Genomic DNA, 27,398 nt, shown 5'->3' with positions numbered 1-27,398 from the left:
ATTAAACTCCCCATTCCCCCTCCTTCCAGGCCCTGGTAACCACCATTCTACTTTGTCTCTCTGAATCGGACTCCTCTAGGGGTCTCATAAGCAGAATCATTCTACTGTCCTTTAGTGACTGGCTTATTTCACTTAGCGAAATGTCCTTAAGGTTTATCCATATTGTTAACATGTGGCAGGATTTCCTTCCTTTTTAAGGTTGAATAATATTCCTTTGTATGGATATACTATATTTTGTTTGTCCTTTCATCCAACAATGGACATTTGGGTTATTTCCATTGTGAATAGTGTTGCTATGAACACAGGTGTGCAAGCATCTGAGACCCTGCTTCAATTCTTTTGGGTATATACGCAGAAGTGGAATTGCTGGTTCATATGGCAAATGTTTAAATTTTTGAAGAACTGCCAGACTGTTTTCCACAGCAGCTATATTATTTTATCTTCCCACCAGCAATGCATGAGGGTACTTGGTTATTTTTAAACTGTTTTCTTCTAACGGCTGCTAAGGAGACTTACGTGATCTTCCGGCTTTTCCTGGTGTTGCTGGTACCATGTAGTTTGTGAAATAAGTAACATGTTCTGTGATGGCAACAACTGACATCTTGCACACACCCTGGCCCCAAATGGTGGAGGCCCAGGTGTAGCCAGGGCAGGTCAGAGCGTCTAGACAATAAAAGCCTGCCCTCTGTGGCCCATGACTGGTACCCCCTTCCACTGCCCCAGGGCAGGGAAGCTCCTGGGGGAAGTGGAAAACCTTAGTAAGGTACTTACCTCAACAGGCCCTCCCAGTGCCAGGGATTCCTGGCAGGCCTGGTCATGGCTGCTGTCCCTGGACGCTGAAGTGAGGTTCTTGAGTCAGGCCTCACTGCCTATTGTCAGCAGAGAGAATGCAGCAGTCAGTGCCCATGGCTTCGGGGTCAGCAAGCAGGCCTGGGCATGGGCTCAAGAGGCCTGGTCATGGGAGTTGCCCCACCCACAGGCAACTACAGAGTGAGGCCCCCAGGGGCCCTCTAAGGTCAGGCCTGCAACTTCTGGGGCCCTCAAACCCTTCTCCCAGGTTTCTCAATATTTGGACCAGGGAACACCTGCATCAGAATAGTAAATTGGGATGGGATTAAAGATGCAGACTCTTGGGCCCAGGGCCCAGACTTTGATTAAAGTTTGGTGTCCAGCCTAGAGATCTGTATCACTGAGAAGCATAATCAAGTTTCAGAATTACAGATTCAGGCAAAAGCTGGCCTCATTCTCTGGGAAAGAATTCAGAGGCAGGAGTGTGGCCTCCAAACTAAGGCTGGCAAGGAGCACTCCTGACATAAGCTCTGTAGGGGTCACATCTGCCAGGTCCCTGGCACACAGCATGGGTTCAGAAGTGAAGGGTGAAGGGCCAAGGTGGAGGGCCTGGAATACCTTCCTTAGGACCCTGCCTCCCTGCTCAGCAGAGGGACATCCAGGAGAGAAGAGCAAGAAGTCTTCAGAGTGATACCACCAGTCCCCAGTTCCCCAGGAAAGAACTGGGATCTCCATTACTCTTGTGATGGCGATAATGTTCCCAATGGGGACCATGCTGAACTCCTCACAGGATCACTCAGTCTTCAGTCCAGAGGAGGATGAGGGAGCCCAGAACGTGGAGGCTAACCACCTGGCCCCTGACCCACAGCACTAACAGGTGAGCTGAGACTTTTAGAACCCAACCCAGTCTGATTCCAAACCTATGCTTCAAACAATCTGGAAGGAGCCAGGAGGAATGACAAGCATCAATTAAAACATCTCCACATTGGCTGTGCGAAAATCCAGACAGCAAAAGGTACCTGTGGTGACTGCAGGCATGTGGAAGGGCATCCCTTATAAGGTTGCTTGGTCTCTTGCAAGTGGATCAGTGGGACAGCGACAGAGCTGGTCAGCCTGATTGTGCCCCTGCTTCCTGGGGCTCCTCACTCTCATGAGGTTTTCTGTTTATGAGAGCAAGTGACTGGCAGGGAAGCGCTTCAGCACCCTCCAACTCAAACTCCTCTGATTCTTTGACGTAAACTGAGAGTGTTTTCAATCCTATGTCAGGTGCTCTAAAAATAGTTTCAGTTGTCACTTCAACCCAGTTGTCACCCCAGCACTGCCGAGATGGAAATACTGGAGCTGCAGGTGTGAGGGCCTGAGGAATCCAGTGCAGGGTGTTGCTGGGATGGACAGGCCAGACTGATCCAGGGGCTCCCAGCAGAGATGAAAGGGGAGGAACGTGAGGCTGCTGATGGAAGGCGGTGCACAGGTGTGGGTTCCAAGGCACAGACTGATCCTGAGAGAATCTCAGGGCTCATGGTGATGAGCCTGACATGCAGAAACAAGGTCAGGAGGGTGTGGCTGGGCTTCCTCCCCAGAGGAGAGATTTCACCTTTTCACCCAAAGCACTAACTGATCATGGATGCTCAGAGGCGAGCTGAGGAAGGACACGAGCCTGCATCCTGCAGCGAGCACAAATGAGCAGTGTCTTCTCTGGGCCACACATTCACCTGGCATGACTCCAACTGCCTGCTGGGCTCTTTAAAAACTGCTCCATCAAATGATGCTGCCCAAGCTTTGGTTCTCATACTGAAAGATACTTTAACAGTAACCTTTTGCCCACTTTAAATTGCAGTTATCAGATGTTCTAAGCTCCTAAACTATTGTACACTCTATGTTTTTACACATTAAGACAGAACTTTCCATTTATGTCAAATTCCCATTTTGTACCACCTTTGGCTAATTTTATTTTGATGAGAATTTGGGGTTAGCTGTGACACCCCCCACTACCTTCACCTCCAAAAACATCACATATTAAACAAGGGGGAGAGGGTGGGTAGTCTCCCAGCACCCGAGCCCAGGGAATGAGCCCCCTGCTGACCCCACAATAGAACGCTGAAACCAGACACCGACCTCAGCGCCCCTGACAGAGATAGGCAGACTCAGTCTAAAATCTGGCCAAAGACTCTCCCCAGGAATTTACCAATCAAAAATGCGAATGGATGAACCAGCTCAGTATTACCTGAGGTTCCCAATCCTCCCAGCTCCCTTTCCTCCCAATCCTTTCCCTGGGAAAAAGAGAGTCTATTTATGGCAAATAATTCTAGAGCTGAATCAATGCACTGTAAATAAGAGACCAAAAAAAAGAATCTATAAAGGGCTTCCATTCTGACCAACCCAACATCATTACTGTACAAAAAACAGTTTTATTAATTACCCCAACTGTGCCTCTGTTCATGCTCTAGGTCACACTTGTTTCTCAGATTCGGCCCAGGCTCATAGGCAAGTTACCAGATTAGCAAATAGGAAAACTGTTCTGCAAAACAGCAACTGTCAGCTTAAGGCATTACTAACATTGCAGAAAGAAGCAAGGTTACTAGGGAAGTTTGGACAACCCAGGATAATGATTTCTGGGACAGGAAACCCTCTCTGAAAGGGCCAGTCCATGCTGCTGCTGGGAGATGACACTCTTGCTCTGGGGAACAGGTCGCTCCTTTAAACCCATCCACAACATCACAGACAAAAGACTTTCTATTCCTCGAGCTTTCAGATTTAGAAGTTAGTTCTATAAAAAGCACTCTGTCCCAGAAGCCCCGACATGTCCACGGGCCTCTGAGTGCTCACTTGGTCCTCCCTGACTGGAGCAGAGGATGGAGATATGGAAGGTTGGTCAGGCTCAGTTTTTAAAAATGAAGTCACTACTAGAAATACGGAGCAAGGGGCAGAGACCCCTGCTGCAATCACATGCTGAATCATTGTCCTCCCAGAGAGCGGGCTCCTACAGGTTCCTTCAGTCCATGGAAGTGCTCAGAGCGGGGCAGGCCAGTGTGGCCACGGAGCTGTGCCTGCCTCACTGCATGCCGAACCACTGCTCCTGGTCAGCCCACTGGGCCGCCTCACTGTCGCTGCCCTCCAGGTCCCCTTCTTCCCCACTCCCTTCCATGTCGTCCACATCCTCCTCCTGAGTGGCATCCGTGGGACTCTCCTCCTTCTCCATCTTCTGCATCCCCTCTAGAGACTTCTGGTCATTGGGGTCCAAACTAGGGGACAACAAAACAAAGGAGAGGCCTGAATCTCTGCCTTGCTTCTTGCTGGCTGATGCGTCATCTCTCCCTGGCACAGCAGTGAAATGACCACCCAGTCACAGAGAAACTGCTAATGCCTGGCCTCTCCAAACAACTCCAGTTCCATAGGGAAGATCGAGGGAGTCCACCACTAGAAGTGAAAAAAGGCATCTTGTCCTAAGTTTTAGAATTCTCAATTTGAGTTTTCTCCATTTATTTCTTAAACCTTTTCACACTTAATACCCCTAGCATTCTGCTAGAGGAAGATACTAGATAACACAAATGAAAAAGTAGCAAACAACCATTAACAGAAAAATTCAAATATAATTTAACAGTATTAGGTTTTTAAGTTACAAGTTTACAAAAAATACTTATTTTTCTGTGAGTAAAACTGTTCCATATTCTTATGATATAATTAAACATATCAGCATTTCAGTAGTCAACCAAAATCATCATGCTTACCATGGAACAGATTTGTCAACTCCTAGGTTAGACCCCAGGACCCAAAGCTACCCAACCTGGGCATTTGACTGTAGCAGCTAAGAGTATTGTGCATGCCAAAACCCTCAAAATTCAGAGGGTCCAGAACATTTATTTACTTGGTTCCTAAGCAATCTCTCCTCTTGCCTTTGTGACCATCACTGAGGCCAGCCGGTGTCCAATCTCTAGCAAATTCCGCTTCTATATTTTATTTTCACATTTGCTTCTGGGTTTCCAAAAAGCAAATGAAACCCATGTTGGAATCCTGTTCCTACTTATATAACTGTAGATTGACTGTAACATCTCCTATTCTCTGAAACCTTCCATACAGCTCTCACCCACACGCAGCGCTCCCCACCCTCTGCACTCCCACCCTGCCTTCTAGAGACTGCTTTGAAAGCACTTAGCACATGGTATCTATCAGTCTGCACGTCTGAGACTGAGAGCTCCCGGAATCACAGCATCCCCAGTGTTTACTGAGATGCCAGGCACATGAGTGGTGCTTAACTGCTGAACAAGTAAATAGATGTGATCAGACTCGATTAAAGACAGGCCTCCACCATAACTTTATAGACACACAGACGACCCTCAAAGAAATCACTTCTGTATTAAGCAGTAAGAATACCACTATTTATTTAGTATTTACTATATACCAGGCACAGTGCTAAGAGCTTTACACGGAATAATCATTTAATCCTCGTTTAATCATTTAATACCTAATAAGGTAGATATAGACAAGGAAATCTGTTAGTAACTTGCCCAAGATAACAGGTGGTAAAGGTAGTATTCTTCAGAGCTTAAGTTCTTAACTACTACAGTAGGTAGAAACATGGGAAAGTACTTACAATACGTTGATTGAAAAAGCAGAATATAAAATATATACTACGTATAACCCTATAAAAATACGTATATGTGTTGGCAAGGCCAGGAAGATGATCTACACAAATGAAAACAGATGTTATAGTGGTGTGGCTGGTTATGAGTGAAACAGTTCTTTAATGTTAATATCAGTTAAGGAAAAGACTTTAGAAGTCATAAATTTACAAACAACTCTACCATTACTATTATTACTGTTTTCAACCATGGGCACAAAGTGTGTGTGTTTCCAGAACTCCTGTTACATTGTTCCCTGCTTCCTCTACCCCTCAATGACCTTCCCCCCATGGGAGGCTAAGTGCCTACCTTAGTGCTATACTATACTGGTCCATTGCTTCCTGATACTCATTGACAGCTACAAGGAAATCTCCTAGGATCCGATGCAGGACACAGTCACTCTGATTAGCTAGTGCGTTCCGCAGCAAAGCAATTCCATCTTCATATTTCTGTTCTCTGCCTGAAAAGAAAAAGACTCTCATTTTCCTACTTACACAACATTTCGAAATATATTCCCATCGCAAGTCATATACACAAAACCACAACAATGATCACCATCCAACATCTATTTATAGATGTCAAGAGAACAGTGGTGTGGCAGGAAGTGAGAACAAGGTCGTTTGAATTCTTATTCCATTAGGAACTCTGCAGTTTGAGTTCTGATTTTTAAAAACTTACTCACGACCAAAGTTCATATAAAAAGCCAAAATGGATTTTATTTGCTAAACTACCCTAAACTCAGTTCATCATAAATCAGGACTTAAAAAACCAAGTCTAAAAGGGAAGTCATAAGATGGGTCAAAACAGTTCAAATTGGTTAAAACCAGTTATATTCGGCCCAAATTAGTTCAGGACAAAGTGAGCTGAATAGGTACTAACCAAGTACACCTGGTTTGAGCCACTCCACAAAAGTCATTCTAAGCCAATTACATTTGGTTGTGCTAAATATAAACCAATTCACATGGGCTCAGACCTAGTGCAAAAGCACACAGCCAGGGCTTCCCTGGTGGCGCAGTCGTTGAGGGTCCGCCTGCCGATGCAGGGGACATGGGTTCGTGCCCCGGTCCGGGAGGATCCCACATGCCACGGAGCGGCTGGGCCCGTGAGCCATGGCCGCCGAGGCTGCGCGTCCAGAGCCTGTGCTCCGCAACGGGAGAGGCCACAACAGTGAGAGGCCCGCATACCACAAAAAAAAAAAAAAAAAAAAAAAAAAAAAAGCACACACCCGTTTGGTCATCTGTAACCAACTGGGACTAGGGAATCCAACTGAGATCAGGTTTTACACAATTAACTACGAACAGGGAAGTAAACAAGATACACTTACTAAGCAGTTCCGCTTTTTTCACCACAGCCTTAATGTAGTCCGGCCTTTGAGTCAGGGCTTTATCTAATAGAGTTTTGGCTTTCTCCTGTGTCACTGGGTCTTCAAGACAAACGGTGGCTAAAAGGGTAAGGGTCTGTGCATTTGCTCCTAGAGTTTTGTAAACATTGTTAGCCATTACCATTGCTTCACGAATACTGTTGGAGGCTAAGTAACATTCGATGAGACCTGAAAAAATATAACACAAAGTTCAACCACATTACCATTCCAAGCCATGCTTCCATCTGACAGCCTTCCAAATTACAAACCTTCAAAGTTTAAAACAAAGGGCAGGCCAAGGGAAAAGTCTGATGGTGAGATCAGACTGAAGGGTATGTTGATGGAACAGCTAAGAGGTGCTCTTCCCCAGAGCACTTGACGGACGTGGAAAAAGCCTGTAGCGCAAAGGCACCTTCAGTTAGTGAAGGAAACAAACATGCACAAGTAAACCAAAGCATGTAGGCAGCCCAGCTGCAAGTCAAAGAAACGAATGTGACACTAACTAATGTGACATTAACATACTGTGAAAGAGGAGGTTTCCAACAAAACCCAAGGTTTTGCTGCCTCTTAACAAACTGTTAATTTCCAGCTGTGCTCAGTCACCTTTAGTCCTACATTTAAGGGGGAGGGCTCCTACAGTCCACAGCGAATGTCCAGCTCTAAAAACTAAAGGACCTAGGGAGCAACCTCAGGAGAAAGGAAGACCTTCTCATTTGAAACATAAACGTTATCTCAAGAAGCATTTGCTGAGGGTTTCCCTAAACTGGATGGAAAGGGCTTAATCAGATGGATCAAATACACTGAGATCGGCAGCTCCTGCCTCTTTCCATACCCACAGGAAGATGCTCCACGGGGACATTTCAAGTACAGTCAACTCTCAACTGTTCATGCCAAGAAATCAAAGAGAACAGAGGAGGTACTTTTTAGTCCAAAGCACTCATCAAAACAGAAAAACAGCTTAAACCCCAAACCCACACACTCCCTGGCAGATTTTCTCTGTATACTCCTCCACCCTCGTGGCATTTATAATATATGTGCACATTCTACCACACACTATGGTTACTTAACCAGAAATTACCTAACTCTTAAGGGTAACGTGGTGGATTCAGAATATGGTGGTTGGTTGTAACTACCTACTGAATAGTTTTACTTTCCTGCTAAAGCCCCACTGGAAATTCAGAGGGAAATGTGAAGAATGCACTTCACTGATCCAGGGCCCCCACCAGTAAAGAAAGCTTGGTTGGCGGCTGCAAGAACCACCAGAAGGCATAACCAAGTCACCCTGATCCAAATTTCCAAATTGTGGCTTGAGTGAAGGCATCCCATAAAGCCTCACTGGCCAACTGGGGAACAACTCTAACTATCCTGTGTCCAACCACTCACTGTGGTAATGCAGTTAGCTGCATTCCTAGGCTCTTGTGAAACAGGCACACAGCAGACAGGAGTTAGCGTGATAAAAGCAGCTGGGAGGCTAGGGAAGCTACAGTTTCAGGATCAAGAATTTAATCTGAAACCAAAAGCTTGGTTTGTTGCAGTTTCTTAAGAACAAATCCACAACAGGCATAGTTCTCTGGCTATCTAAGCAGATTTGTTCTTTACACCAACTTCCAAATTTTATTTCTCAAATTTGAACTCATCTTCCTGTTAAGAGCAAATCACTCCTAGACTCCTCGGTTTATTTTTAAATTCTTATAAAAATATGCTTTGGAGGAACTGCATCTTGTAAGATCTATTTTAACGTCTCCGACTGAGTCACCAAATGCTGCTGAAGCTGGCATAGCTTTGAACTCCTAGGGGCAGTTCACACGAACTTAAAATAGTACATAACAAAGTTTGACCCTGATCATGCCTACTCCAGAGGTCACAATGAACTGACCAGTTCCCACAACCAACACTGTCATATGGATACTGAGTTACCCTATGAGTAATATTTCTGGCCCAAGGTAAGACAATTGTAAAAAAGAATAAAGACAGGGACTTCCCTGGTGGTCCAGTGGTTAAGACTCTGCGCTCCCAATGCAGGCCCGGGTTCGATCCCTGGTCAGGGAACCAGATCCCACATATGCTGCAACTAAATAAAGATCCCACACCCGGCAACTAAGACCTGGCACAGCCAAATACATAAATAAATATTTTAAAAAAGAAAAAAAAAAAACCAATAAAGACGTACCAAGCAATCCAGCACAGTGCCAGCACAGAGAAACTCACGTTAATGAGTGGGCCACGTTTGAGAAACAAAACATGACAAAAAAAACCAACCCAACTATACCCTAACCAAAAATCAGAAACAAAAAATGAAAAAACTGGATTTAAAGTATGGAGTGAAAAGTCCGGCCATAAATGAATTTATAATGACTAATGCAGTGGTTCCCAAATATGTCTGCACAATGGCATTACCTGTGATCTTAAAAGAGTACTGATGCCTATATCCCAACAGCAAATATTCTGACTTAAACAGTACTGGAGTGACCTAGCATCAGGATTTTTCAAAGTTCCCCCAGAGGACTCCAATGTACAACAAACTTCGGAAACTGCTGGCCCAACAAAACCTTCCATCTGAGTGCTGTCGCCACATCTACAGATCCACACCATTCATCTATATTTTTTATCTTACCTTCATAACAATCTAAGCGACAAGGTGCAAGACGTATAGCTTCCCGAAAGTGGATTATTGCTTCTTGGACTCTGCCCATGTTTCTGAGTGCTGCTCCCTTAAGTAGCAAAGCTTGAACACTATTACTGTTCAGCTGAATGGCCTTGGCTCCTAAATAGAGGGCTCGGGAGTAGCGTTTGCTATAGAAGCTATGACACCTGGAGGAAAAAACAACCAAAAGTTATGAGATAAGACCATAAAGAAACTTCTTCAAAAAGGAAAATCAGAGAAAAGGCCCTCTACGTGATCCTTACTACAAACCCCTTACAACTTTAGCCTAAGATATTAGTGAAAAAACAGAACAACAAGAATCTACTGAATATTTATTTTTAAGGGAGAAATCTTGATACGGAAGGGAAAAATTACAAAAAAGAACCTGATGGGGACTTCCCTGGTGGTCCAGTGGTTAAGAATCAGCCTTCCAACGCAGTGGACGTGGGTTCAATCCCTGGTTGGGGAACTAAGATCCCACATACCACGGGACAACTAAGCCTGCATGCTCTAGAGCCCGTGCACCGCAACTACTGAGCCCACAGGCTGCAACTAGAGAAGCTCACACTGCAACGAAGAGCCCACGAGCTGCAACTAAGACCCGACACAGCCAAATAATAATAAAATTTAAAAAAAAAAGAACCTGACAATCTGGGTATGTTATCAGGTCAGAGACATTCAGAGAATTTGTAAAGCCAGGTTAATAACAGCAGCACAGTTCCTGGACTGCTCACTGATGGCTGCCCGTGTTCAGGTGCAGTGCTCAGCATGATACATTCACTATCTCAGTAAACACCTACCCCATAAAGCAGGGGTATTATCCTCATTTTCCAAATGAGAAAACAGACTCAGAGAAGTAAATGATGTATCCAAAGTCACAGGCAGACCATGATTTGAATCCAAGTCTTGATTATCCCTTAAACCAAAGCTTTCAAATCTATATTCTATTGAGGAGGAACCACAATTTCCTAAAGAATCTACTAAAACTGGGGAGAAAAGGGAGCGCATAAACATACCCAGAGACCACCCAGGGTTCCGCATGTTGATCAGAAATATTGAAAAGGCGGCAGCCAAGGTTCTCCACATCCTCCAGCCGCCCTTCTCGTGCCAGGAGGTAGCCATATACATCCATTCCTACAAAGGAAGAGGCTCATTAAAGCAGCAGGCATCTTTTCTGAAGGAGGTGTAACCTTCATCAGAGTCCACACTGAAGCCCCAGCTCCAGCAAGGTCTGAGCCCTCTCCACCATCATGAGCTCCTCCCACCAGCATTCCCAGTTTCCTACAGAATGACTATTAAAAAGACAAAACAGGGTTTCCCTGGTGGCACAGTGGTTGAGAGTCCGCCTGCCGATGCAGGGGACACGGGTTCGTGCCCTGGTCCAAGAAGATCCCACATGCCGAGGAGCGGCTGGGCCCGTGAGCCATGGCCACTGAGCCTGTGCGTCCGGAGCCTGTGCTCCGCAAGAGGAGAGGCCACAACAGTGAGAGGCCCGCGTACCGCAAAAAAAAAAGACAAAACACATCCAAAAGTAAAAAAAAAAAAAAAAAAAGAGTAGAAGGACCTACCTCACAATTTGAAAGCCTGTTATTTTCAGGAACTATTTGTCCCTATATCCTGTGGTGTGATAATACAGCTATCCTAACACATAACCAGAAAAGGCCCAAAAAAGGCATCAAATTAACTTCTCTCTTCCAACAGGTCTAGACACAGTCAGGAGTACACACTTAATATGACGGTCTCAGAAAAAGTTAGCCTATTCTAGAAAAAGCATCTAGTTCCTTCTGGAGTCTAGTTCATTTAAGATCATCCCCCAGCCCTACCCCCCCGCCTTATTTTCGCTCATGTTCTATTAAAAAAAAGCCCCAAGCTCGCTGTCACCCATCTCTTACCACCATTCCCCTCCATTCCTTAATATTCCTTCAGATTCCAAAGAAAATGCCTCTCAAACCAAGATTACTGCAGCTCTCCCTGCTGGCCCCTGGACTCGGGTCTGAGCTTCTAACTCCAAGATGCTGACTCTACTGCCGGGCTACTACTTCTAAAACATCATTTTCATCATGGGCACAGGCAATTTGAAGAAGAGGAATAACAATGGGCAGGAGGGGACCTTGGGCAAACAAATTCATCTTTCTGGATCTGTTTCCCCATCTACATGCTTGTGAAGTTCCCCTCCCTGCTCTGTCAACTCTACAAAACTGGGATTTCCCTGGTGGCACAGTGGTTAAGAATCCGCCTGCCAATGCAGGGGACACAGGTTCGAGCCCTGGTCCGGGAAGATGCCACATGCCGTGGAGCAACTAAGCCCATGTGCCGCAACTACTGAGCCTGTGTGCCACAGCTACTGAAGCCTGCGTGCCTAGAGCCCGTGCTCCACAAAGAGAAGCCACCGCAATGAGAAGCCTGTGCACCACAACGAACAGTAGCCCCTGCTCGCCACAACTAGAGAAAGCCTGTGAACAGCAACGAAGACTCAATGCGACCAAAAATAAATCAATAAATAAATTTATTAAAAGAAAAAAAAAGAGTCTACAAAACTGTTTATTGTCACAAGGCCATGTTTTTCTGATGACCTTTTTGGGGCCTTTACAAGCAGACTTCAGCCTATCTATCCAACCTTATTTCCTACTATTCCTGCGCACATTACCCTTCACTCACTGCCACTCACCCAACAGCCATCCTTTGGAAGTCCCTGTGGCTTACCTCCTTCAGCAGCAATCTTCTTTTAAATCAATGATTTTTTTGTTGTTCACTTCTAATTACTTCCTTTAACCACCTGATCACTTTCTTAGTATCTGTTCACTTACTCCTTTTTAACTACATTTAAGGACACAGTAAAGCTAAATTCCCTAAAAGGATATACGGTCCTGGGGATGCCATCCAAATTCTCAGTCAGGCACATCATAAATCTGTAAATCATAAGGAAGGGCTATGATCCCTCCCCAAACAAAGAAAGCTAAATAATGATCTGTGGGGTGATGACACTTAAATTCAAGCAAAAACAACTGCTCAAAATGGAATTACCCAAGTGTCAGAGACACTGTCAAGGCCTAAAAAAAAAAAAAAAAAAGGTAAAAGACTACTCTAATCAATTTTATAAAATATTTTTTTACAAAAAACTGTATCAGAAGATCATGTTACATCTTCTCCCTATCTTCTGATTTGCCCCTCTACAGACCTCCATCCTGCCCCAAGAATTACTTACCTTTTATCAGATAAGGATCCAACATCTGTGCCTGTTCAAACTTGAGGACAGAGTTTTTATTGTCTCCAGCTCTGAAGTACAGATCTGCCAAGCTTCCCAGTAGGTCCACGTTATCTCTCAATAAGGACTTTTTCTCTAGTGAACTTTAAGATATTAAACAATGAACCTTAAAGTCTATTGTAAATCCTCTTAGTTGTTGAATCTGGGTGATGGGTATATGGGCACTATTTTCTTTTATGTATGTACAAGATTTTTCACAAGGAAAGACTAAAAAAAAAGTGTAACTAGATTTTCTTATTCTGAGCTTTTAACTTAAAGTTATACAAGACTGGATAGTAAATACACAGAATAAAGCAGAAATCTCTCTTATTACCTAGAAACTTTCTGGTTGCAGTTTTTCAGAGGATAACATATACTATACGGTGTTAAATGTAATGTCATTCAAAGTGACAGCTACTTATTATTCAACCAAATGACTTTGCCTAACACAAACCCCACTCTTGTCCTTGGACTTTACCTGACTAGAAAGAAAAATCCCAGTCCTGAGGCAACCCAGGTCAGATGCTGCAATAATCTATGCTTCTGGGGCATCCGAAAAGATGTTCTTCCAGGTTCAAGTATGACACACTAAGGCCGTCTGTTTTGCAAGGGTTACTACTTTTGCAAGTACAGAGCTAAACTTGGTCCAAGTTTACATTTAACAGAGACTATTACATCTGGGACCATTCAGTACATTAACAGACTAGCAAAGCCTAGGGACAATTGGCTGTAATACCAACAGATAAGCATCCATTTTTCTGTTTTGCTAATTTATATACATAAAACCCCCATATAAGGGCCCCAAGAATACTGAATCAACTTTGTGGCTCTCACCAGATGGTATTGATTGCTCTCGAGTTGTCACCAACGTGCACAAAAGCATACGCTTTGATCCACACAGAAAGCCAATCTAAGTTAGGCAAGGTCTGGATCACGTTCATCGTCATTGATGCCACCTCTGCACCTTTTACAGAAAGGGACAGCAAACCTAATCCAACAAAAAGTAGGAGAAAGAAGGTGAGGCATAGCATCCTTCTTCTACAATGCAAAAAGCAATAGGCTACCCTTTCACTAGGTTATAAGGCAACCCTTTCCCTATTCTAAGCAAGATGGACATGACAGAACAACTACAGTATTTCTTGATCAGTGAAAGAATACACGGCAATAGTAACCTATTGACTCACTCTCTGGAGGTGAAGCATGGTCAACTTTAAAAAAAATAAACTTATTCTAATGTACAGCCAAGATTATCTTAGAGAGTAAACACTCCATGAAAACAGGGAGAATGACCTGTACCTAGAATGGCATCAAGGGCTAATGGGCACTGCCTCAGCACTTCCTTATAGCTGGTGACTGAAGGTCGCTCCTGACCAGCCTTCTTGTACAGGTTTGCCAGCATCATGTTTATCTGTAATGAAAAGAAAGGACAATAAGGTAAGTATATATTTAAAAACAAAATCTCACCATCAATAAGTCCTGATTTTTATTATCAGCTATTCTACTTTTTACTGGAAAATCTACCCAAAGCTGTGTGGAAATAAAGCCCAACCCCATTCTTCAAACCAAAGAGGAAATTACTACTTTGTTTTTCCTATGTCCTCCCATTTCCCCCCAAATTCTTCTCACTTACCCAGCCAAAAGGTCCAAAAATACTGGACCAAAGATGCTGCCTCTGGAAATGGAAGTAACCTTCATTTGAGAAATGTTACAGAATTCTAATTACCTTGATTTTTAAGACAGAAGATGAACTACCCTAAAAATGCTTGTTTACGTATTTTATTTTTTAAGTTTATATATTCTAAATGCAATTAATATCACAGCATGAGAAAGTGAGGAATTCTTAACACAGCTAATTAAAAAAGATCAGATGAATTTTCCCCAAAAAGGAAATGACAGATACAGAATAAAACACTTCGCTTCTCTCTGACAATTGGTCTAGCAGCTAGACTCTAGCCTTTCTAATGCTTAAAGCTTTGACCCACAGGTACTGTCTGATTGATCAAAGTAATGCTACAAAAATCAAACTCTAACTGACCTCTAGAGGTGATGATGATCCTGAGATCAGCTACACTATTTAAATCTAGTGAATGCATTTTTAGCACAATTCAAATATGTAACTCAGAAAAGCTCTAGTTAAGGAAAAAAAAAAGAAAAAGAAAAAGAAAAAGAAAAACCCTTCCTAAAAATGCAACAGGGAAAATTTGAGAATACCTAAAAGTTCCAAAGAACATAGAAGTTACAGGGAAGGGATAAATATTCTTAATAGTAGAAAGACAAAAACACAATTTTCCAATTTAAAATTAATAGGTATTAAATACAACACATTGCTTGCCAGATCATTACCCTAAGGAAGCAGTCAACATGAGGGCACAAAAGAAAAAAAAAGCCAATCCCCAATCTCCTCAATTATCTGTAGCTTGGTATGCCAGACACTTACTAAAAATTACTATGAAGATAAAGAACATCAACATCTGTTCCAATTATGAACTCATAGTATATAAAAATCTAGTACGCCATTAATCCATACTGAATCAAACAATGCAATAATGGATACTGGAAATAAAACTTTTTTTTTTCATTCAGATGGTCTTTTAATCGGCTTCATGAAGCCAAAGAAAACTGCTTGTAAGAATTCCTTCACCCCTTCAGACACAACATTGACGGGACATGTGTACGTCTTCCGGCAAAAAAGGACAATATAAATACACATTTTCAAGAACCTCTCGGGGATGTCTGCAAATCTACTGTGGGTCCCACAGGACAGGTGGACGCCCAGGCCAGGGCAGCCCGGGTGCTCTGCTGCCACCTGCACGGTTCTACCACGCTACACTCAGAAACATGACACCGAGTTGGAAAAAAGCTACAACTTGCTCAGCTTCGGACAAAGAGCAGATTCAGAGTCTGTTCAATCTCAAAGAGAAGTGACTCGGGGCACCCAACTTTACGGGGCCGACCCCAATGAAAAGAAAAAGAAAAAAAGCAACACAACCGAAAACAAAAAACAAAACTCTCACAACCCCTGGTGATTTTCTGAAAAAAACCTCTTGGCTCACAGTAAAATGGTAAAAGTAAAACTGGAAGTGCTATTCAAAACGTTTTTAAGACTCTTAAAAATGGAAAGCGCTTCCTTAAAAAGCAAAGTGTAGTAACAAGGCCATCTGGGGGCCAGAAGCAGTCAGGCTGTGTTTGACAAGATCAGAACCAGTAAGACTACGAAAGTGGGTACAAGGACGTGTGATCACTACACGTTAACGATTCAGCGGAGCTCCCAAAATCTTTAAATATACGGCCACTGGAAGGACGATCTCGAGCAGGAAGGATTTTTACTCGTTGTGTGTAGCATAACTGTTGCAGCTGTCTCTGTAGGACCCGCCCGAGCTCCGGTCACCGCAGCTGCCACCCTGACTCCAGCTGCTGTAGTAGTCTCTGGAGCCTCCATAGCCCCCACTCCTGGACTCGAACCAGCTCCCCCTGTAGCCGCGGTCCCCTCCTCCTCTGGAGAACCCACGGCCCCGGCCTCGGCCCCCGCGGAAAAAGCCCTGGCCCCCAGCAGAGCCAACTCGGTACCCGCGGGATTGGTTACCAGACGACTTGCCAGCCTGGTCGACCCAGATCTGCCCCCCATCCACAGACTTCCCGTTCATGGCCATCATGGCGTCCTTGGCATCGTTGATGTTCTCAAAGGTGACAAACCCAAAGCCCCTCAATCGCTGGGTCTCCCTGTCTTTCACGACCACCACTTCTGAGATCTGTCCATATTTTGAGAAGACCTGCTCCAGTGACTGCTCGTTGGTGTCAAAACTCAGCCCTCCGACGAAAAGCTTGCCTTCATGTGATGCCATGGCGGCCAATGAGTCGGGCAGGTCCCTGGCACAGGCGGGAAGATGGCACGGCACAACGGCCCGAGCTACTAACGTGCAAAGTGACTCAAAACTATTTTTTATTTGGCCTCAGATTTTCCATTTTAGGCTATGTTGAAATGCAAAAAAAGGTACTTAAAGGAAAACTCCAGTACTGGTGTCAATACTTGAAAAAAATAAAAGAATTAAATTTAATATCCTTTCTTGACTGCTTATTATTAGCAAACTACGACGGACGGACCATCTGTCTCAACAAATATTAAAATTCCCTTTAAACTACCTGACACTTTGAAAGAGTGAGTTTTGAGTACTACCTAGTAGGAAAGTCAATTCTTTTTAAAACAGATCCTTACTTGTGGGCATCATTAAAGCCACATTCTACCAGTAATAAACACAAGCAGTCATCGTGTTCTAAAAACTGAGTGAGAAATTGTTTGTTGGTATGTTTCTCTTAAAAGTTGAAGATTTTCCAAGATATAATAATTTCACACTGGAATTTTCCTTTAAAATTGTGAAAGAATGTGTGGTGGTGTTTACCATACATTAACAAACATTTATTTTGACTCACTTCCTTGTTCTTTACACAGACTGAGAAGCCAGTTAACTCCCTAACGGACAAGAAAGAAAAACTGTAAATATTCTAGGTTTATGTGTGAGGCACACATCTTTGCTTGCTCCTGGCTACAACAGCTCTACAGAATGAAGAACGAAAGATATGTACTCCTAACATATGTGGACTCCTCTGGTCTCTCCTGAAATGATGGCTGTAAACACCAAAGTGCTGGATACAAAGCTCAGCTTCTTTGCCATTACTCATTTTAAAAAATGTCCCTGAACTCCCTCAAGTCATCAAGGAAGAAATTACGGTACATTTCCAATAAGATAAGGAACAGGTACCATGCAAAGTTTATAATCAAAACAGCATTTTCCAAAAGAAGACACTCTTTACATATACAAAAAAATTATTCTTGGAGTAACACTTTCATAGCGTACCAGAACATAATTTAGTATAGAGCGCCCAGCTTACTATGAGACAAGTTAATCTATAATATACTTACAAATGTTTTTAATAACAGCTATCACCATAAAATATACTGAGGAAATAGCTTACTTTTGAAAATTCAGAAAATATTAAATAAATCCTCAACATGAGGAGATGCTTCAACATGTTCTCATAAAGTTTGATTATTTACTTTTAAAACTCAGTAACACCTGGGTGAAAAAACACTAACTAAATACACCAGGTCCCTACTGGTTATGATTCCTTTTCTTTTAAGGGCAGGAAGATGTACATAGACATCATACCTATAAAATTCCTTATTGTTAAGCACACACTGCACAGAACAGTTTTTCAATGAAATGAGGACGGTAGGTGACATGAGAGTATGAAGAATATTAAATACTGATGTGAATTTACTCCTAAGAGCTAAGATTTTCATTGTTTTTCTAAACTGGACTTCAAAAAAAAACCTGTAATCAGAGATGCCCAATATAATACTCCTTATGGAATAGTACTTTTAAAAAGTATTCTCACATACATGAACTTAACTTATACCAGAGAAAGTACCATTATCCTCAGTAAGGAAAAAAAAAGGAAAGCCAGATTTTTAACTTGTGCCAAGTTCACACTGCACACAGCTTGAATGCCCTAAACTCAGACAAGACACCAGAACTTTTGATTTCAGTTGAAGGTGTTCTATACATTATAATATGTTGACAAATCAAACGTACAAAAGGATCTTGTAGTCTTAATTCTGAAAATGAAAGGAACACACACTATCAAATGCGTATACCTATAGAATGCAAAAAATGAGGTTCTAAAAAGTATTATTGCTACCTGGAAGTATACTGCAAATCATATTTCCTACAATAAGAAACACCAAAAAATAAACATATGTAATATTATTCTCCAGCTACCACTTTCATTAGCTGAATTTTCACGGTCTCATAAGAAAGTCACTCCTCCATCTCTCTAAACAGGGAGAACAGGTGAACAAAGTGGCAATTAGAGACAAGGATAAAATGTTCAGATGGAATCCCTGAAAACATGGCAGAAGAGGGTTGGAAGGACTGGGGAAGAGAAAAATATGTAACAAGTTGTTAATTCAACTTACTTTGGGAGTTCTTTGTCTTGAAGGGATCCCATCAAGAATAGCAATGGCATCTTTATCTTGTTTTAGCATTGTATAACATTCAGCCATTTTGTACTTTACTTCAATTTCAGATGGAAGACACTTAAGAGGAAATGAAAACATCTCTTCAAAATATTACTTCAACAGTACAGCAGTTCTTCAAATTGTTAAACATAAGTACCATATGACCTAGCAATTCTGCTTTTATGTATACAGCCAAGAGAACTGAAAACATGTCCACACAAAACCTGTATACAAATGTTCATAGCAGCATTAATAATAGACAAAAAGTGGAAACAAGGCTTCCCTGGTGGCGCAGTGGTTAAGAATCCACCTGTCAATGCTGGGGACAGGGGTTCGAGCCCTGGACCAGGAAGATTCCACATGCTGCAGAGCAACTAAGCCTGTGCGCCACAACTACTGAGCCTGCACTCGAGTCCACGAGCCACAAGTACTGAGCCCATGCGCCTAGAGCCCAGGCTCTGCAAGAAGAGAAGCCACGGCAACAAGAAGCCCACACACCACAACGAAGAGTAGCCCCCGCTCACCGCAACTAGAGAAAGCCCACGTGCGGCAAGGAAGACCCAACACAGCCAAATAAAAATTAATTAATTAATTATTTTAAAAAGCGGAAGCAACTCAAATGCCCATCAACTAATGAACAGTTAAAATATGGCATATCCATACAATGGAATATTATTCTGCAATAAAAAGGAATAAAGAACTGATTCTTTATTCCATGCTGTAACATGGATCACCCTTGAAACCATTATGCTAAGTAAAGGAAGCCAGCCACAAAAGGCCACATATTGCACAATTCCATTCATATAAAATGTCCAGAACAGGTAAACCCACAGAGGCAGAAAGGTCAGTGATTCCCAGGGACTGGGGAGATAAAGGGCAGAAGGTTTCTCTAGGGTGATGAAAATATTCTGGAATTAAGACAGTACTGATGGTTGTACAATTCTGTGAATACACTAAAACCCACTGAATTATGAATTTTATGTTGTGAATTGTATGTCAATTTTTTAAAAGACTCTTTAAAGATTAAATGTATTTGATTCACATGGAAGGTTCAGCACGGTGCTAAGCATACAGAGCGCTCAAAAACAGTTAACTACTGGCCTTCCCTGGTGGCGTGGTGGTTAAGAATCTGCCTGCCAAAACAGGGGACACGGGTTCGAGCCCTGGACCAGGAAGATTCCACATGCTGCAGAGCAACTAAGCCCGCGAGCCACAACTACTGAGCCTGCGAGCCACAACTACTGAAGCCCGCGTGCCTAGAGCCCGTGCTCTGCAACAAGAGAAGCCACCACAATGAGAAGCCTGCTCACCGTAACAAAGAATAGCCCCCACTCACTGCAACTAGAGAAAGCCTGTGCACAGCAACTAAGACCCAACAAAGCCATAAATAAATAAATTTTAAAAAAGGAGTTAACTACTTCTATGAATGAGTCTGTGTGGATAATACACATGACTTCCATTCAGTGTCAGAAAACAGAATTCCTGGCAATCAGCTCTTTAATAACAAAAACAAAGGTTCTGGGCTTCCCTGGTGCCCCAGTGGTTAAGAATCTGCCTGCCAATGCAGGGGACACGGATTCGAACCCTGATCCGGGAAGATCCCACATGCCGTGGAGCAACTAAGCCCATGCGCCACAACTACTGAGCCTTTGCTCTGGAGCCCGCGAGCCACAACTTCTGAAGCCTGTGCACCTGGAGCCCGAGGAGAAGCCCGCGCACCGCAACAAAGAGTAGCCCCTGCTCACTGCAACTAGAGAAAGACCGCGCACAGCAACGAAGACCCAACGCTGCCAAAAATAAATAAAAATTAAATAAATTAAAAAAAAAAAAGCTTCGTTTTAAAACAAAAACAAAGGTTCTACATAAAAAGAAACAAGAGGAAGATGTACAGGCTTTAAAAAAAAAAGCAATGATGTTACTTTGTATCTTTTTTTAATGTGGAAAAATACAGAACACAACTCATAATTTCACTTCCAGTTCATTCTACTGACACTCCTCTTAAATAAGTTGCATGTGTAATTTAAATTTAAAGACAGATTCAAACTGAAAAGTCAAAGTTCCCCTCTCCCTAAAGCTTCCCATTAAGTGTATTTCCTTCACGCACACAGAAAATTTTTCATGTATATTAACCATATATATTTTAGGCATACACCAAGATATACTTATATAACTATAAACTATCCCCTTTAGGGAATTCCCTGGAGGTTCAGTGGTTAGAACAACGTGTTTTCACTGCCCAGGGCCAGGGAGGGCCCGGGTTCAATCCCTGGTCCCGCAAGCCGTGCGGTGTGGCCAAACAATAAAAATAAAATAAATAAACTATCCCCTTTAAACAAAAAGAGTAGTGAACACACTGCTTCAAACCTTATTTTCTTTACTAATATACACAGTATTTTCCACATCAGCACATACACCTCTATATTTCATTTCTTCAATATTTCCATCATATTCCATCCTAGGGCTATATTATAATTTAACTAGATCCTACTGATAAACACTTTTGCTTCCAGTTTCTTACCATTATAAACAATACTACAATAAGCAGCCTTAGTTATATACCCTTGTAAACCTTTTGTGAATCTACTATTAGGATTAATTTCTAGCAATGGGATGACTGTCGAATGGTGAAATTATAATTTTTTACCCTTCATTTATTTAACTAATTATCAAGCAACCAAAACTAGTAGGAATTCATAAGATTATTTTATATAAATTTCCCCAGGTGCTCACTATCCTAAAAACTGAGTTACAGTTTAAGAGTGTACTTTCATTAAAATTATTAAAAACACTTTAGATTTTGAGTTCTGTTTGTATAAAAGGGAGGAACAGGGACTTCCCTGGCGGTCCAGTGGTTAAGACTCCGCGCTTCTAACACAGGGGGCGCAGGTTCAATCCCTGGTTGGGAAACTAAGCCAAAAAATAAATAAATAATAAAATAAAAGGAAGGAACAATGAAAGGCTTTGGTTAGAGCCTAGATAATTCCATTTAATTTTTAAACTAATTAATTTAAAATTTAATTCTATTTTTAGATTCATCCATAGAGTCAACTTTGCTTCTAGCCCTTAGTGCTTGGTTGGATGCATTCTTGCATCTAAGTGGTTTTTCATCTTTGTTTCTCCAGTCAGCTCCCCTTTAAAATTACTTTTTATTTTACTTCTTCTACATCTAATCAGCAATCTTTCAAACTCCTTCAGCGTCTCTTGCTCTCAAAACAACCCAACCAACCAAAACCACATCACACATCTACTTCCAATTACCTGACTTTGTGGAGTGGATGCAGAATTTCCAGTTGAAGGTCTCACTTTTGAAGTTTTACTTAAAGCTTTCTTCTGCTGTAAAGCCATAGTATACTTACTCACAGCATTCCGATATTCCTTATCGTGAAAGAGAGAATCTGCATGATACACCAAAAGCTGGTACTTCTGAGATGGGGAGAATAACTCACTAGAAAACAAAGAAAGTATACCCCCTACATGGGTTGTTTTGAAATGTAAGAAAGAACGCTCTCCTTAGTGTCTACATAAGCCTAATACACCTTATGTTGACAGTTTACAAAAAAGTAAATTTACCTTAAGTGCTACTCCCCCCAAAAAGAGGCAAGAGTCATACTTCATGTCAATATGGTCAACACATGTAGAAAATTGCCTTAAATTGTTCTCTTTAGTATAAAAACAATCGATACATCTAAATCAAATTCAGTAATACAGAGATATACAAAGAGAAATGTAATACAGTTGACCCCTAAACAAACCAGGTTTGAATTACAAGGGTCCACCTATATGTATAGATTTTTTCCAATAGCACACACTACAGTACTACACCACTCTTGGTTGAATCCATGTATGCAGAACTGCAGATATGGAGGAAATGCATATATAAAGGGCCAACTATAACTTATACGTGGATTTTTGACTGTGGGGAAGGTTGGCACCCCCTCCCCTCCCCTGAAAGTTGTTCAAGGGTCAACTGTGTATCTTTTCCTCCCCTTCTTTAACCCAAGCCCTCTTAATTGAAGAGTCTGATATATATCCATAACTCTCATATTAACATCAATTTTTAGGGTAATACAGACAAAAGAGAGCAATCATGACTTAACTAATATTACTGAATATTACCAAAGAAGGGTTAAAGAACCTGGAAAAGAGAAACTCACCACTCTGAATCATTTTTAGCTAAGTGCTGAACAAAAAGAGGTTCGGAGGGTACTTAAAACTCTTCAAATACTGAAGAAAATGGGAATACTAAAATACCGAAGTATGGGAATAGACTAGGATAAGCCAGTGGGACAGAGTGGAACAGAATGAGAGAGGACTAGCCTTATTTGATGAAAGGTTTTTTTTTTTTTACATACAGAAGTAAACTTCACTAACAAGAATTTTTACTTCCTTGAGTCTCAGGGGTTTAAGGACAGCGTAACAGAACCAATACATTTCAGAACCTTTTCTTTAACCTTGAATATTGCTCACAAGTGTTATAAGTGCCTAGGACTGGCCACCAATCTTAATGGGAAACTCGTATTTTTAATCTCCAATCCCATCCTTCCCCCAGTTAGAGTTTACATTTTTTCATTGACAGGGAAAATCTACAGCCACTTAAAATGAAAGAACAGTCAGAGTCAAAGAACTCTGGAGACAGTTAACTGCTCAGCAAATGAAGGATACTCAAGAATAGGTACCATAGATTAGTAGGTGCCAGGGGCTGGGGCAAGTGGAAGTGGTGAGTGACTACTAATACATTTGGGGTTTCTTTTGGAGGTAATGCAAATGCTTTGAAACAGACAGTGGTGACAGTTGTACAACTCTGTGAATGTACTTAAAACCACAGAAATGGGGGCTTCCCTGGTGGTGCAGTGGTTGAGAGTCTGCCTGCCGATGCAGGAGACACGGGTTCATGCCCCGGTCCGGGAAGATCCCACATGCCGCGGAGCGGCTAGGCCCGTGAGCCATGGCCGCTGAGCCTGCGCTCTGCAACGGGAGAGGCCACAACAGTGAGAGGCCCACATACCGCAAAAACAAAAAAAACCAAACAAAACAAAAAACACAGAAATGTATTCTTTAAAAGGGTGAATCTGATGGTATGTAAATTTTATCTTAGTGAAAAAATAATTTTAAAAAAAGGATAGGTAGGCTAAACACTGGATATAAAGTTACAAAGGAAAGTCAAGGACTGAAAGGTACAGTCCAGATAGCTGAGATCTCTTCCAACTCTGAGATTCTATATATTTAGTGAGAAATAAGATGTGAAAGAAAATAGTTGATTTGATAGAAATACTACACTCAGAGAAAGGATTCAGATGTTTATATATTGTAACATACATGCCTACTTATGCATGCCTAAGTTATCTCTGAAATGATACATGAAAAACTGTTAAGTTGTTGCCTGTGGAGAAGGGAAATAGTGGAGTGAGGGTCAAGACTCAGGGTCAGACACTTATCTGCATATCCCTTCAGTACTGTTTGATTTTTTTTTATGGTGTGTATTGGCAATTAAGAAATATTAAAATATAAATGATAAAGGTCAGAATTTAAACACCTCCTGAAGCTAGGAAGGAAACTGCCAGTTTAGCCTAAAATAAAGAACGGGCCAAGTCTAATCAAAGGACCAAACTCCTTCTAACTATCCTGTAACATCTTCAAGAACCAAGAATAATGACTAACTGGTGCATAAATTCCCAATGGTAGACACTGTATGCTTTGACAAATCACTCAGAACCAGGTGAAAGGCTCCAGAATAAACAAAGAAGGCCGACAGAGACCAGGGCTCCTCACTGTCAACACTAAGTGGATGGTGGTAAAATGATGGGTCTCCCGTAGTGAGGTCCAAAAGCACTAATGGAAATGAAATAGGTAGGAACAGCTGCAACGCCCTTAAGTGGCCCAGACAGCTTCCAGAGCAGGCCAAATGCAAATGGGTCCACCCTCAGTAGAAGATTACAATGCCATTTAGACGCAGTAGACTGTGGTGGGTCAGAATGGAGACTTTAGAGTCAGAAGGACCAAAATTCAGACACTGCGGCTATTCCACTTACTAGATGTGTGAACTTGAACACGGTATTTCACCTTCCTGAGGTTGCACGTATTTCCTTAGCACCTTCAATAAACGTTTGAGTGCGTACTGCACACAGGCACTGTGCTGATTTCATTAGGTGTTAAGTGATGAAGAACATAGATCTTAAAAGTTCCCATCACAGGAAAAACATTTTTCTGTAACTATGTGAGGTGACAGATGTTAACCAAACTTACTATGATGATCATTTCACAATACAGACAAATATCGAATCATTAAGTTGTACACCTGAGACTAGTATGTCAATTATATCTTGGTTAAAAAAAAAAAAAGTGATGTAGAATATAAAACAGGGCAAAGGGATAGAATGGTGAGGGTAAGGGACAATTCTGGTGGCCAGACAAGAGTTCTCTAGGAGGGAGACTGTCATACAGAGTGAAGTAAGTCAGAAAGAGATAAATATCGTATATTAACGCATATAGGTGGAACCTAGAAAAATGGTACAGATGAACCGGTTTGCAGGGCAGAAAGTGAGACACAGAAGTAGAGAACAAACGTATGGACGCCAAGGGGGGAAAGTGACGGGGTGTAGGATGAATTGGGAGATTGGGATTGACATATATACACCAATATGTATGATATAGATAACTAATAAGAATCTGCTGTATAAAAAATGAAATTAAATGTTTTTAAAAAAGAGTTCTCTAGGAGGGATATCTGAGCTGAAACCTAAATGAGGAGGCAGCTCTGAGGCGAGGACTCTAAGCAGACCCGCAAATGCAAAACCCCTGAGTTGAGAACGAGCTTGGTGTGTTCAAGTTAACAGAAACAATAGCCAGGGAAGCTGGAGCACAGACAGAGTGAGAGAGAGATGTTTGGTCTTGTAGACCGTGGGAAGGAATTTTAATTTAACCAAAAGGGAGAAATTTAAGCACAGGGGCGACATGCACTCAAGGCTGGAAATAGCCCTGTGCTTCATCCGCAATAAGACTCCATAAGCGGCAGCTTTGGAAACGTGAAAAGGGCAATGCGAGTCCTTCAAAAGGTGCCACTCTCACCCATCAAGGAAGTCTCCCGTTTTCAGGTGTTTGCAGGGACGAGAAAGTAAATAAACCCTACTGACACACCCAGGGAAAAAAATCAATCTCAAATGCAGGACAAGGGTCTAAAACCAGGCGACTGGGCTTCTTTGAGCCTCGTTGAGCGAGAAAACGTTCTTCGGGAAGGAGCTGGGAAGGGATGAGTCAGCCCAGCGATGTGACAGTCGCTATGCCGGGCGACAAGTTCCTTAGGAAAACCTCTGCTCCCAACTTTCGGGAAACCCTAGCCAGGGTGGTCCTCAGAGCCCCCGCCTTCCATTTCTCGAAGCAGCCGCTCGCCGCATCCCCCGCAGGGAGCGCATCCCAGCGCCCGGCACAACGCGGGGACCCAGAGAACTCAACTTCGTTCCTAAGTCGGCTCCGCCCGACGAGGCCCTCGCTGACCTCGGAACCTCAGCTGGGGCCCGCAGCCGCTCCTTCCCGCCAATCCCCAGGTCCCCTCAGCCCCCGTTCCCAAACCGGCGCCGCTTTCTCCTCAGCCCCAGGCCGCTCCCCGCCTCAACTCACGGGTTGTTATTACTCATTGTAAGTAACAAGCTGCTGAGGAGCCGCACGTTGGAGTGCAGCCCCGCTGCCGCCATGTCTCGCAAGTGGTCTATCACATTCATTCTGCCCAACAAGGCCGCCGCGGCACCAGCGCGAAGAGAAGGTTGAAGCTCCTTCGGGAAGACTCCAAGATGGCCGCCTCGCCAGGGTCCATCGGGTCTACACGCGGCACCGCCCCCAGGATAATAGGCAGCTACCGAAATGCCTGAGAAAAACGAAAACAAAAACAAAACCCTCAGTTCCTTCCCCGCCAAGCCCCCTGTGAGGTGGTACGATTTGGTTTGGGGTGCGGGGGGTTGTTTTTAGCGAAAGTTACATCATCATTCTAAGCAGCAAACTTTATGGAGGGCTTACAATGAGCTGGGGACAAAAGGCAACTCAGGACGAATGCATGCCCAATTGAAATGAGTCTGAGAGGACTCTCAGAAATTAATAAAAATGTATTGATATTTATCATAAATAAAAGTTAATATACTAGTAGGATGCGGGGGGGAAAAAATCCCCAACAGCTGGAATTAGATATTTTAATCAGGCGCCAAGGGCAGTCCTAACTGCTTTTAGTCTCGCACGAGCGCGAAGGCTGAAAGCGCCACGCCCCCTCCCTTCAGGTGTTGCGTGTACCTTTGGGAGTACGGCTTCACTCTTTGGGTGCAAAAGGACGTATTTTTACCATGGGAAATTACTCACTAGCTCAGAGTGAATAAAGACTAGGTTGAGTTTTAGCCGTCCTAATATGAGTGTAGTGTTATCTTGTGATTTTTGCCATTCCCTAATGACGTATGAAATTGAGCATCTTCTCATACGCCTATTTGCCATCTGGGTATCTTCTTTGGTGAGTTATCTGTGCAGTTCTTTTGTCCATTTTTTAGTCCGGGTGTTCGTGTTCTTTTTTCTTTCTTTCTTTCTTTTTGGCCGCAGGGCGCGGCTTGTGGAATTTTAGTTCCCCGACCAGTGATCGAACCTGGGCACTCCGCAATGAGAGCGCGGAGTCCTAACCATTGGATGGCCAGGGAATTCCCAGGGTGTTCGTGTTCTTGTTGTTCAATTTTAAGGGTTCTTTGTGTATTTCGGAT

General features: G+C 42.7%; 1 protein-coding gene and 1 pseudogene across 3 annotated transcripts; both read right to left on the bottom strand.

Annotated features, from left to right (window-relative positions):
* Positions 1–3,177: 3,177 nt before the first annotated feature.
* ANAPC7 (anaphase promoting complex subunit 7) lies at positions 3,178–26,491 on the bottom strand. Of its 3 annotated transcripts, none has more exons than XM_067700886.1 (11): positions 26,287–26,490; positions 21,931–22,117; positions 18,631–18,750; positions 13,953–14,064; positions 13,491–13,644; positions 12,618–12,760; positions 10,429–10,546; positions 9,383–9,579; positions 6,733–6,957; positions 5,718–5,868; positions 3,178–4,031 (listed from the first exon to the last, which is right to left on the bottom strand). In XM_067700886.1, exons 1-11 carry the CDS (start codon positions 26,385–26,387, stop codon positions 3,842–3,844), a joined length of 1,698 nt encoding a protein of 565 aa, XP_067556987.1. In that variant the 5' UTR covers positions 26,388–26,490; the 3' UTR covers positions 3,178–3,841. The 3 variants fall into 3 exon arrangements, with proteins under 3 accessions (XP_067556987.1, XP_067556990.1, XP_067556988.1); XM_067700889.1 differs by having other exon boundaries at positions 21,931–22,142; positions 26,287–26,436; XM_067700887.1 differs by lacking the exon at positions 3,178–4,031 and adding an exon at positions 4,058–4,206 and having other exon boundaries at positions 26,287–26,491.
* LOC137203889 (cold-inducible RNA-binding protein pseudogene) lies at positions 14,095–18,597 on the bottom strand (annotated as a pseudogene).
* Positions 26,492–27,398: the final 907 nt, after the last annotated feature.

This window comes from Pseudorca crassidens, chromosome 12 (genome assembly GCF_039906515.1).
Source record: "Pseudorca crassidens isolate mPseCra1 chromosome 12, mPseCra1.hap1, whole genome shotgun sequence".
NCBI lineage: Eukaryota > Metazoa > Chordata > Mammalia > Artiodactyla > Delphinidae > Pseudorca > Pseudorca crassidens.
Note: the sequence above shows the minus strand (reverse complement) of the source record. Positions and strands in the feature narration are given on the sequence as shown.